This window comes from Castor canadensis, chromosome 7, assembly GCF_047511655.1.
Source record: "Castor canadensis chromosome 7, mCasCan1.hap1v2, whole genome shotgun sequence".
Lineage (NCBI taxonomy): Eukaryota > Metazoa > Chordata > Mammalia > Rodentia > Castoridae > Castor > Castor canadensis.
Genome location: NC_133392.1, coordinates 408,314 through 419,491, shown reverse-complemented (window position 1 = coordinate 419,491; position 11,178 = coordinate 408,314). Strand labels below are relative to the sequence as shown.

The 11,178-nt window shown below is 53.5% G+C and overlaps 1 protein-coding gene and 1 long non-coding RNA gene across 6 annotated transcripts; both read right to left on the bottom strand.

Moving 5' to 3' along the window:
- Positions 1-225: 225 nt before the first annotated feature.
- On the bottom strand, positions 226-8,706 carry Caly (calcyon neuron specific vesicular protein). 5 transcript variants are annotated; one of them, XM_074078009.1, is made up of 7 exons: positions 8,567-8,706; positions 4,731-4,821; positions 3,841-3,995; positions 2,764-2,877; positions 1,749-1,862; positions 674-1,009; positions 226-383 (listed from the first exon to the last, which is right to left on the bottom strand). In XM_074078009.1, the coding sequence occupies exons 3-6, from the start codon at positions 3,973-3,975 to the stop codon at positions 701-703; spliced, it is 672 nt and encodes a 223-aa protein (XP_073934110.1). In that variant the 5' UTR covers positions 3,976-3,995; positions 4,731-4,821; positions 8,567-8,706; the 3' UTR covers positions 226-383; positions 674-700. The 5 variants fall into 5 exon arrangements, with proteins under 5 accessions (XP_073934110.1, XP_073934109.1, XP_073934111.1 ...); XM_074078008.1 differs by having other exon boundaries at positions 674-1,036; positions 8,567-8,697; XM_074078010.1 differs by lacking the exon at positions 4,731-4,821 and having other exon boundaries at positions 674-1,036.
- A 1,002-nt stretch (positions 8,707-9,708) lies between these two features.
- On the bottom strand, positions 9,709-11,061 carry LOC141424725 (uncharacterized). Its single transcript, XR_012449574.1, has 3 exons — positions 10,779-11,061; positions 10,589-10,698; positions 9,709-10,406 (listed from the first exon to the last, which is right to left on the bottom strand). It is a non-coding gene; the product is annotated as an uncharacterized lncRNA (long non-coding RNA).
- Positions 11,062-11,178: the final 117 nt, after the last annotated feature.

Below are 11,178 nucleotides of genomic sequence, written 5' to 3'. Positions count from 1 at the left end.
TCCCCTGGGTGGCCCTGGGGGTGGAGGTGGGGGTGGGGGCAACTAGACCAGAACAAAGTCCCTGTTACCAAATAGGCCGGGCTTGTAGGGAGCAGGGAGCCTTGTCATCAATGAGCACCCCTGTTCCCTTGCTTAGGCCTGCAAGCAGGATCCCTCGGGGTACATGATGCCGGGTGCTCTCTTACATGGGGGCAGCAGTCGAGGACACGCAGGAGAAAGGAAGACTCAGTTAGATGTGAATCTTTACTTACAGAAAAGCGACAGAGCCAGAGGCCCACCGGGAGTGGGGGCTTCAGCGGGGTGCCTGGGGGCAGGGGCACAAACACCGGGAGTGGGGAAGCATGGCGCGAGGACGCGCTGGTCACAGGAGCTGGCAGGGGACGCTGCAAAGACATAGGGGGCCGGGGCTCAGCGGGCCGCTGGACAGGGCATCGTGCAGGAACCTAGCCACCCCCACTGGGCAGGAAGAAGAGCTAGGCGGCGGGGACCCCAGTTTTCTTCCCGGGCTCCCTGCACCCCCACAGGGCTCAAATGCTGGGATGGCCTGTGTGGAAGGGCGCGTCCTTGGGTCAGGTTCTGGCTGGGGGTCCCAGGATGCAAAGGGCAGGCACAGAAAAGGAGGCCGCCATGTGGCGCTGGCCAGACCCCCCCATCCAGCGGGGGACACACCTACCCAAGCGGGTCTGGCAGGGCGCGGCGGTCACTGCGGGGGCGCCGGGGACGGCGCGCTGCCCGCCACCTTCCGCGCCTCCTCCTCCTTCTCTCCCTTGGCCGAGGGCTTCCCGGGGGGCTCGGTGCCCGCGGCCCCCGCTGCCGCCGCCGCCGTCGAGGTGGGGCTCTTGTGTCCTTCCTTGGGGGCGCGATAGTTGTCCCCCCAGGGCAGGGGCACATCCGTGCCGTGCTTGCGGCTCAGCGGGTAGGCCCCGATGGCCGCCAGGATGCTGCGGTGCCGCTCGGGGTCCATCTCTGTGTAGTACATCTCCAGGGTCAGAGGTGTGCAAATCTTGTGCTGCGGGAGGGACCGGTCAGAGGCCGGCTTGGGGGTGAGGGTGGAAGGAGGAGTTGGGGATGCAGTTCAAGCCAGGCTCAAAGCCCGAGGCTCTGTCCTGGGTGAAGGGCAGAGGCTCCCAGTGAGAAATGTGCCCCAAACCACGCTGGGTGGACCCGTGGGAAGGGCAGCCAGGACTTGGGGCTCCTGTGGGGCACTTCCATCACAGAGAGAATGGGACTAAGGAACAAGAGACATTACTTCTGAAAAATGAAGGGTTCTAGAAAAAATACGTGAACTATTGAGATAGAAAAAGATGGAAAAAATATTTGCTAAATATGCAGAAAATGTTAATATCCATACTACATCAAAAACTTTTCACAAGTCACTAAGGTAAAGATAAGTGACCGGATAGAGAAATCTGCCTCCTGCAGGAGAGGCACCACCCAGGAAGCTAGAAAAACTGGGGACACTTTAGTACTGCCTGCACCTCCTTCCCCAAGCTTTGTTAATTACAATAACACTTCTTAATAAGCCACTTTTTCTCAGAAACTTCCGAGACAAGATATCAGAGTGTTTGGGTAGTAAGAGACACCCTTGTCACCCAGGAGGACACCCACTGATGGAGAGGGAGGCACTGCTTCCCTGATGCTCCCACAGAAAGCCCTCCACCTGCTCTGCCCACTGCCTAGAGGCCATGAGAGGACTAGGGGGGTCTCTACTGCCCTTCTGCACAGGCCCATAGCCCACTGGGCCTTACCCGAAGCAGGAAGCCATCCGGGCAGGTGAACTGGTCGTACCAGATAGCCTTGTACATGATCAGCACACATCCGAGGAGTGCCATGGCAAAGGCAATCATCCTCGCTGTGGGCAGCTAGCAGAGAGAAAGGAGATGGACTCTGGTTAGTGTGGGGCATCGAGTTAAGTTCAGGCAAGCCTCCTGTGGAAGGTTCCTCAAAGCTGGAGCTGGGCACGGGACCACTGCCCATGTCTGATTCCCTCATAGAAGCCAGCCCTATGGCCAAAGGTTTAGGAACCACTCCTGGGCCTTGACCTTCCTGGGGGCTCCTCCACTGAAATTTGGAAACACCTGTAATCAGGTAAATTACATGGGGCCTTTGACCCAGCTGGTGCTGTAGAAATTTGTCTTGCACCTTCTCTCTCCACATAGCACCCACAGAGGCTGGCAGCTAGAACGGAATGGGGTCCTGGGTCCTGGGAGCATCTCCAGGGCTCCCAGTGGGGAGGGTGTGCTAGGACCATGCTGAATAGACTCGTAGAAAGGGCAGTGAAGCCCGAGAGCCTCTAGGGAGCGTTTCCACTGAAGAACCGGTGGAGTTAATGCAAAGGGGGCAGATGGTACTTCTGCCCCCTAAAATGAAAGACTTTAAAGTAGTCCATTAAAAATGACTATTAAACCACTGTTAGAAAAGCTAAGATGCTGAAAGATGATGAGAGGATAATTCCCAGATGCACTGCAGAAAAGTTAACATCCATGTTACACAGAAATCCCACAGGTCACTAAAGACAATGGCCCACCAGGGAAACTGGGCTTCCCAGAAGAACCCACAGCAGGGGCTCAGGCGTGCAGCACTCTTGGAGCAGCTCAGGGTCAGCCAGCGCTGGACTGTGGCCTCTGAATGGGATGGCCCCTCACCCAGCTCTCCTCTCAAGGAGACCCAAGAGGTACCCAGCCAGACCAAAACCTAGGCACCTGTGCTGTCCTTCCACCTGCTCCCCCTGCCTGACTCCCCAAAAAGAGGTGGTGCGGTTACCCTGCGCCCTTCCTCTGGGTGGCCGCAGGCCAGCCTCTGGCCCTCCAGGTCTGAGAACTTCTTCGGCTGGCCCGGGGAAGACAGCTGGTATTCCGTCTGTGTCTTGATGACCACCTGAGGAAACAGTTAGCCATGACCTTTCTGGGCATCTGGCAAGGACTCAGGAGAGGCCTCAACCGAGAGGACTGGGAACTGTGGTCCACTATGTGGGCAGCAGTGTGGACACTGGCCATCTTCCAGGACCACCTGGTGGTCAGCAGAGCTCCAGCAGCTCCAAGTTGAAGCAAAGGGAAGGTGGATACTGTGAGTCTGTTAGTGGCCATGAAATTCTGGGTCCTGGCCAGGTCATTGCCAGAGCCCCTCACTCTGCCAGCTGTCTTCTACTCTGAGGGTGTTGGCTCTCCTGCCACGAGATTCTCCTTCAATGGCTCCACCAAGTGGCTCCCTCCTCCAGGAAGCCTGTCCTGACTTCTCTGCTGGCTCCCAGAGTCTTGGGGCTCTTAAGTTCTGTTCTCTCAAGGGGCAAGGGCTGGGCCTGCTTATAGTGTCCACTGCAGTAGTGGATACAGCTGGAGCCCACCCATATTGCTGGACAGTGCCTGGGAGTGCCTGGACAGTGTCTGCAGTGCCTGGGAGGCCTCCACTAATTGCTGGTACAACTCTTGGTGTCCTTCATGCTCAGAGCTCCTGGGGAATCAGCCTGAACTAGCCTTGAGCTGGGCTTTTTGCTTCTCATCAGTTTCTACTGAAGGCCTGCTGGTCATTGGTCACCTGCCCAATAACTCCCATCTCAGGCTACAATTCAGAGCAATGCCCAGCAGAGAAAGGATAGGAACTATGGCTTGCTGGTCCCTGCTACATGGCATCATGGACTGGGTACTCAGATTCTCAGGCATCCTGTAACCAGTTTACCCTGCTTCGATAGGGAGAAGGTCAGTTCTGGATGTGAGAGCCTTTATCACAGGAGCCTGTGGTCAGCTGGGGTTTCTGCCCAGTCTAGACCTTTCCTTCTGTACCTTGGAGAAGGCCACATCTACATAAATTTTACCCACACCCCTTTGTTCCCAAGCTGCTCACCTGATCAGCAAATGGTGGTTGGAGCTGGCTGACATCCAGGGGGCTGATCAGAGGGACACTGTCCATGGCGGCGCCATCCTGGTCCCCAGGGTCTTTGCCTGGCTTCCCCGAGAAGCTGCAGCCCAGCTTCACCATGGTGGACAGTGGTCCTAGTCCTGGTCCAGAGACAGAGACAGGGTCACTGCCCATAGGCTACTCTTTGGACAGCCATTCCAGCAGACCCTGGAGTGAGGAACGTGGGCTGGTACCAATGTTCCTCAGACCAGAGTCAGGGTGGGCTGTGTGTGGTCCAGCCAAAGGCTTCTAGTCCCTTCTTTACCCGCTAGGCCTCTCAGCAGTGCAGCATGGTGCCCCTGGCCAGGGACTGCCCAGACACAGAACTGAGGAATCTTCCACCTGCCTGCCTGCTCTGGAGGACATTCTAAGGGTAGCTGTGCTTTAAAAGGACAAGAGCCACAGAGCAGTCAGGAGAGTTGGGCAGCCCAACTCAGCAAATAAAAACAGGAGGCCCCGATAAACTTGAATTTATGTTATCCAATTAATACTTTTTAGTATAAGTACATCCCATGCAATATGCAATATGGGATATGTCCATACTAAAATGTCATTCATTGTCAAGCTGAAATTCAAATGTAACTGGGTGTCCTGTGTTTCTTTTGGCTGCCGTGATGGTGAAGCCGGAAGTGAGAAAGCTATGGAAAGAGGGTATCCAAGGCTACCCAGACAATTCTGGTGCAAAGCTCAATCTTAGTGGTACAGGCCTCCTGGAGTTCTGAAATTCTCCAACAGGAGTCTTCATCAACATGGAGACCCCCATGTGGCCTGGAGGAGGGTGCAGGTCCACTAACTCTGTATAGGTTAAGGGCACAAGTTTTCACCTCTAGACTGACCTTGGGGAGAACAGGAATGTGGCCAGTGACCTCCAAGCAAATGGAAAAAAGTAGGAAAACACAGTAATCCAGAGAAGAAGAGGCCCTGTGTCTGATAAGAAATCAAATCTGTTATTAAAACCGTCTCACAAACTCCAAGCCCAGACAACATCACGACAATCTACAAGTCAGTGAAGGAGGAAACAATTCAAATGTACAAAACTTCAGAGAAAGAGCAAGAGACCCTTGCCAGCTCTGAGGACAGCACACCCTCTACCCCACAGCCCAGCAAGGATGACCAGAGAGGAAGTCGCAGGTCAGTCCTACCTGCAGACAGCAGAGCCCAGATTAAAGTCGGGCAGGCCTACTCCAGCAAGATGTAAAAACATAATGCATCACAAGAGGCTGGGTGTATTCCAGATATGAAATTTGGTTTAACATTTTTTGCCCGGACTGGTCTTGAACCTCAGTCCTCCCAATTTCAGCCTCCCAAGTAGCCAGGTGGCATAAGCCACCAGCACCAGGCTAAAAATTAATTTTTGAAAGATCTATAATTTTCTATTTAAATATTATTGAAAATATCAACTGCTCAGGAGAATCAGTATATTCCAACCAAAATCCCTACAGTTTTTTTTTATGAACTTGATAAACACTGAAATTTTATGTGGAGGGTAGAGGGACAGGAAAACACAGATATGGTGACAAAGAATGAGGGAGGTCCATCTGCCAGGTGCCTGTCTTGTAGACAGCAGTGGAAGCCTAGTTAGTGGTGCTGATGTATGGCAGAGAGAAATCCACGTGACACACCCTACATACTAGGACCTGTGTACAGCAGAGGTTCTGCTGCTCACAGGTGCAAGGTCACCTCTCAATTAACCAGAGTCCACTCAGGAGGTGATCCCTACCTCATTCTACACACACAGAGGAGTCTGCTCCAGGTGCAAAGATCACAAAGCACCTCAGAGATAATGCAGGAGAGTATTTTTCTGGTCCCAGGAAATAAAAAAATTTCTTTAACAAGATAAAGAAGCATTACTCATAAAAGGAAATATTAATAAAATGACTACATTGAAATTCCGAACTTTTGCTTATCTGGAAGCAGAAACCAAAACTGGGAGCTATTTGCAATGCACAAGTGACAAGGGTTATTGTGAATTGAAAAATTTCCTGTGAAAGAGATCTTATTCAAAATAGGATCTTTATAGGTATAACAGAGTTAAAAATGAGGTCATATGGGATTAGGGTGGGCTCTAATCCAATGTCAGCATCCTTAAAAAAAGCCGGAGGTTTGGGCACAAGAGGAATGCCTTGTGCATACAGAAGCAGAGACTGGAGTCACGAATGCCCAGGGCTGCTAGAAGCAGGAGGAGCAGGGAAGGACACCCCCTTGAGGCTTTGGAGGTTCAACTAACACCTCGATTGTGAATTTCTTGCCTGCAGAGCTGTAAAAGAATAAATTTCTGTTGCTTTTCATCACCCAGTTGTGGTCATTTGTGACAATAGCTCTAGGAAGGCCAGGCACCCTCCAGACTTGCAGGTGACCGCTGTTTTTCACCCTTCAGTGACCAAGGCCCCGCAGGTGTGCTAAGCCCAGAAAGAACTAGAGGAGAAGGTGTTCCAAAGAGCCCCTCAGCTCACAGCTGCATAGGGTAAGAGTTTATGAAAGGAAGGAGGAGAGGAGAGCGAGGGTTGGGTAAGGATTGAAGAAGGGGCGGCTGGGATGCCACTCTGAGAAAGGAAGGAAATAACTTTCCCACCCCTCAAGATCTCAGCCAGGCCCTCCGGGTCCCTTCTTTTAATGCATTGCCGAGGTGACCCCATGCCTGGACTGGCCCTTTGGGAAGAGGTCAAACAGTGCCCACCCACAGTTGGGAGGTTCTTCGAGATGTGGGTCCTGGCCCGGGGAGGACGATGGCTCCTTGGCACTGGCCCCAAGCAGGCGGGGACCAACGAGATGAAGTTGCAGGTGCATCACCCTTGGGGCAGACCACACAGCCGGTTGAGCACAGGGCTGTGGACCACGTCGGTGCGAGCAGGACTGGAGGCCATTCAGAGTAAGTATAAAGGTCGTGCGCTCGCGGACAAGCGAAAGGGCCGAGGAGGGAGGAGGGACAGAGAGGAGGAGATGGCGCAGTGGGCGCTGCCACCGAGGAGAGGCGCTTGGGGTCTTTGCTGAGCCAGGTCCGAGTGACCCCTGCCTCTTCTCAGTGGGGCGCACTAGTTGCGCGCGGCGGGCAGGAGCCCCCCCGCCCCCAGGAGCCCCGCCCCCGGTCCTGGGGAGACAGACGTGCACTCCAGCTCCCCTGACGCGACGTGAGAGCCACTTTACGTCATCGCGGGTTCCCTTGGCAACGGAGGTAGGCCACCGAAGATGCTTCTTAGTGAAGGAAAAGAGCCTTGGGAGTCCATGGGACCCTCCGCGTCCAGTTTCAAGCCCCCGGGCTCCAGGCAGAGTGTTGGGGAGGGGGCTCTGTGCGGGGTTACAGCCCCCTTCACAGCCTAGAACGTTCCTTTCCCTCACTGAGTCATAGGAACCCTCTAGGAAGGCGGGCTGGGGTCATTCACGCAGCTCTGTAGAATTGGGGGGGGTCCCTACTCCTCCCACGGGCCCCTCCCTCCACCCTGCGCTGTAATCGTGTCTCCTGAGGTTGTCTGCCCTCCACCCGGCCGTGCGCTCCCGGGGTAAGACAACATATCTCCAAGATTTGGGGAGAGGGTACACAGACTCATGGATGGATTGCGGGGTAAGGGGAGTCCGACCCTTGGTTGAAAGCCCTCGGAAGCTCAGCTAGAAGTTACGTCACAGACTCGCTTTCATCCGCACCCCACCCCCTCCATCCCTGGGATGCTGCGTCACGCAGAGAGGTGCGCGCGGGCGCGGGCTGGTGGAGGCGCGCGCGTGACTGCGGACTGCTGAGGGCCCTTCCAGCCCCCGCTCCCGCCCAGCCCTGCCGCAGCCCGCACCCTGCCCTGAATGTCGTGGTTCGCCTTCTCCAGCTTCAAGCGCTGCAGAGCTGCAGGGACCCAGGCAAAGGGGGTGCGGGAATGCAGTTGCTCTCAGCTTCCCACATTCCAGCTACCTGTGGCCCCTCATCCAGAGCTGTGGCAGGTGGTTCTGGAGAAAAGAGACCTCCCTACCTGCTGGTCACCTCCGGCTTGTCACACAGCTGCCCCTGTCACGTCCCCCACTCCGTGCAGGCAGAGGATTCTCTGTGCTCAGGTCTAACGTCCCTTTTGCAGCCCCCTTCTACTTCCCTACTCCCTCCCTCTTTCCCTCTTTCTTCCCCCAGAAGGAGCCCAACAGGAGCTCGAACTGGTGCCCCTGCCCACCTTGGGGGCGCACAGCTCCCACTGGCTCTTTCAGACCTGCAGAGGTGGAGTCAGCTCACAGGAAGGGGGCTGTAGCCACCATGGACAGGGTGCTGCCCAGTTAGGCCCAAGACAGGAGGTCCTGGCAGCACGTTGGGTATGAGCAGGCTGGACACCCTTGGTTTTTCCTGAATGTCCAGGCTGCGACTGCCCCCTTCCCCCCTCCACAACAGGCACAACCCAGGAGTCCCGGGGACCACCCTCCACCCAGTCAGCAGAGCTGCCCCAAACTGTCCCGAGAGGCCTGAGGACCACCCCCACCCCCACCTCCAGTTAGCAGGGAGGCAGCTGTGCCTGGCTACCTTGGCAGCCATCGGATCAGCTCCCGCATACACTCACACCCTGCACACGCACCCTACACACCACACTGTGCACTTGCACACACGCACCCCCACACATCTTCGCATCTCTCACATCTTTGCACACCCCCGCACACATTCGGGCCCCCTCGCCTCGACTCCACAAGGAAAAACGTGGAAATGGCTCACAGGCGGCTCCAACGGCAGCTGCTGCAGGACGCGGTCGCGGGAGGACAGCGATGCTGCTGTGGATGCGGAGGATGCAGTTCCAGACGCTTCGCAGCTTTGCAGCCGGGCGGGGCGGGTGAGGGGCTGGAGCCTCGAGACCGAGGCTGCTGTTGCCATGGAGATGCAGGCTGGAGGAGGGACCACTGTGGCGCCTGCAGCCCCGCACCCCTTCCCACGTCAGACCTTGTTGCTGCTCTCCCCCGACCCCCGCAACAGGCACGCACCTGACACACAACTCAATGCCACACACACCTCAGAGACACATGACACACCACACTCACACATAGCTCACGCTTCTGATACACCTCAGACACACTAACCACACATCTCACACAAAGATTCACTGCCACCTCACTGCAGGGAGCAGACACCAGACTGGCTGAACACTGGCTGCTCCTGCTCCTGGAATCCCTGGGTTCTCAGGCAGACCCTGAGGGCTCAGATTGCCCCTAGCTTCCTGTCTTCCCACCCCTTGGGATCAATGGGGTCAGGCACAGCTGGGATTGGCTCCCCACCCAGAGGGTGCCTCCTGCCTGTGTCAGGTCTGAATCCCTGGGCTGTAATGTTCCCTCGGGCCAATCTCATCTTTCCTGGTCACTGTGGTGACCAATGTCTGCACTATGCCTAGGATACAGAAGTGTCAACAGGTGTTTCATTGAGCAGGTGCCAGCCTGGCATGGAGTGCCTGTGGCAGACATGACCTTCCCAGTCCTGGGTTCTTGGCTGGTGGTGGACAGTGACAGCAGCATGTTCACCTGAATCAGTCTTGCTGCTGGTTGGAGTCTCACTGCAGGCATGTACCTCTGTTTATCCACTGATGGGCACCTGGATTGTTCTCAGTTGTGTCTGTTGCTTAAATGTGGTTGAACATTTCTTTCCAAGTCTTTGGTAGGCATGGGTTTTCATTTCCCTTGAGCAGATCTGATTATTTGGACCATAAGTTTACCCTTAGCTTTTTCAGAAGACACTAAAATGTTTTTTCTAAAGTGGCTGCACCATTTTACATTCCCACCAGCAGGATAGGGGGCTCCAGTTTCTCCATAATCTCACCAACATTTGTTACTCTTTTTTTTATTATTGTTATTATAGACATTTGTATTAACTGCTCAGGCTGTCATAACAAATCACCACAGATGGCATGGTTTAAACAAAGAACTTTATTTTCTCACTATTCTGGACACACTGTGTCTTTACATGGGCTTCCCTCTGGGTGTCAGTGTCCTTGTGTCCTCTTCTTATGAGAACACCATTCATACTGAATTAGGGCCTGCCCTAATGATCTCATTTTAACTTACTTAATGGCCTCTTTAAAGACCCTATTTCCAAATACAGTCACATTCTGAGGGGTTAAAACTTCAACAGAGGTCTTTAGGAGAGACACATCCAGCCCATAGCACCATGGAGCAGGTGTGCAGAGGCGCCCCCTCGTGGTTTGCATCTGTATTACCCTAATGATTGATACTGACCTTTCCACAGGTCCATTAGCCGTGTGTAGATCTCCAGTGAAATGTCCAGTCCGATTTTCTAAATACTTTTTAATTGGGTTGTCTGATTCCTCGCTATTGAGTTATAAGGGGTTCTTTATATATTCTGTACACAAATGTGTACATTTTCTTCTTTTTCCTTTTTCTCCATATGTAGCCCAGACTGGTTTGAACTCAAGATCCTCCTGCCTCTTGAGTGCTGGGATTACAGATATGTACCACCATGCCTGGGCTCTTTTCTTTATTTTAAAACAACTATTTGAAAGTGGTAGAGTGTTTGCCTCATATGTGCAAGGACCTAGGTTCAATCCCCAGCACTGCAAAACAAGTAAACAAATAAACACATAAAAATTATTAAACACATAAATAAATAACTAGTTGACAATGATTGTGTATATTCGGGCATAAAATGTTTCAGTTTGGTGTGCAATGATCATCATAATCAGGTTAATTAGCATGTACCCACAATATTGCACCTTGATCCCCAGAACGTGCTCACCTTTGTCACTTGCAGTCTGTGTGCCCTGTGACAACACCCCCACTGCCCACTCCACAGCCTGGCAGCCATCCTTCTACTCTGCTTCTGATGTCAATATTTTTAGATTCCTCCTGTAAGAGAGATCATGTAGTATTTGTCTTCTTGTGTCAGAGTTATTTTACTTGGCAGAATGTCCTCAAGATTCACTCACTCATCACTGATCCTCCAGCATGTGTAGATGAAGTAGTGAGGGTGGGCATCCTTGTCTTGTTCCCCATCTAAGGAGAGATCTGTCAGTCTCCCACCATTAAATATGATGCTGGCTGGATGTGGTGGTATATGCCTGTAATCCCAGCACTCAGGAGGCTGAGACAGCAGGATGGGAATTCCAGGGCTCCATAGTGATACCTTGTCTCAACAAAAGCAAAAGTAATGCTGGAGGAGTGGCTCTAGTGTTTGAGTGGCTGACTAGCAAGTGTGAGGCCATGAGTTAAAGCCCCAGCCCCCCCAGAACATAAATAAATAAATAAAACGGTGCTTGCTGTGGATTTTTTGTGGATTCCTTTTAACCAGGCTAAACTTCTCTTCCTAGCCCCCAAACCTTTGGTACT

Bases quoted from the DNA above. Each gene is read 5' to 3' on its own strand.
- Caly (XM_074078010.1), bottom strand. From the start codon at position 3,975: ATGGTGAAGCTGGGCTGCAGCTTCTCGGGGAAGCCAGGCAAAGACCCT. The intron at 2,878-3,840 runs GTGAGCAGCTTG...CTGTTTCCTCAG, and splicing joins AACCACCATTTGCTGATCAG to GTGGTCATCAAGACACAGAC. The intron at 1,037-1,748 runs GTAAGGCCCAGT...CTCACCCCCAAG, and splicing joins CGGATGGCTTCCTGCTTCGG to CCGGCCTCTGACCGGTCCCT.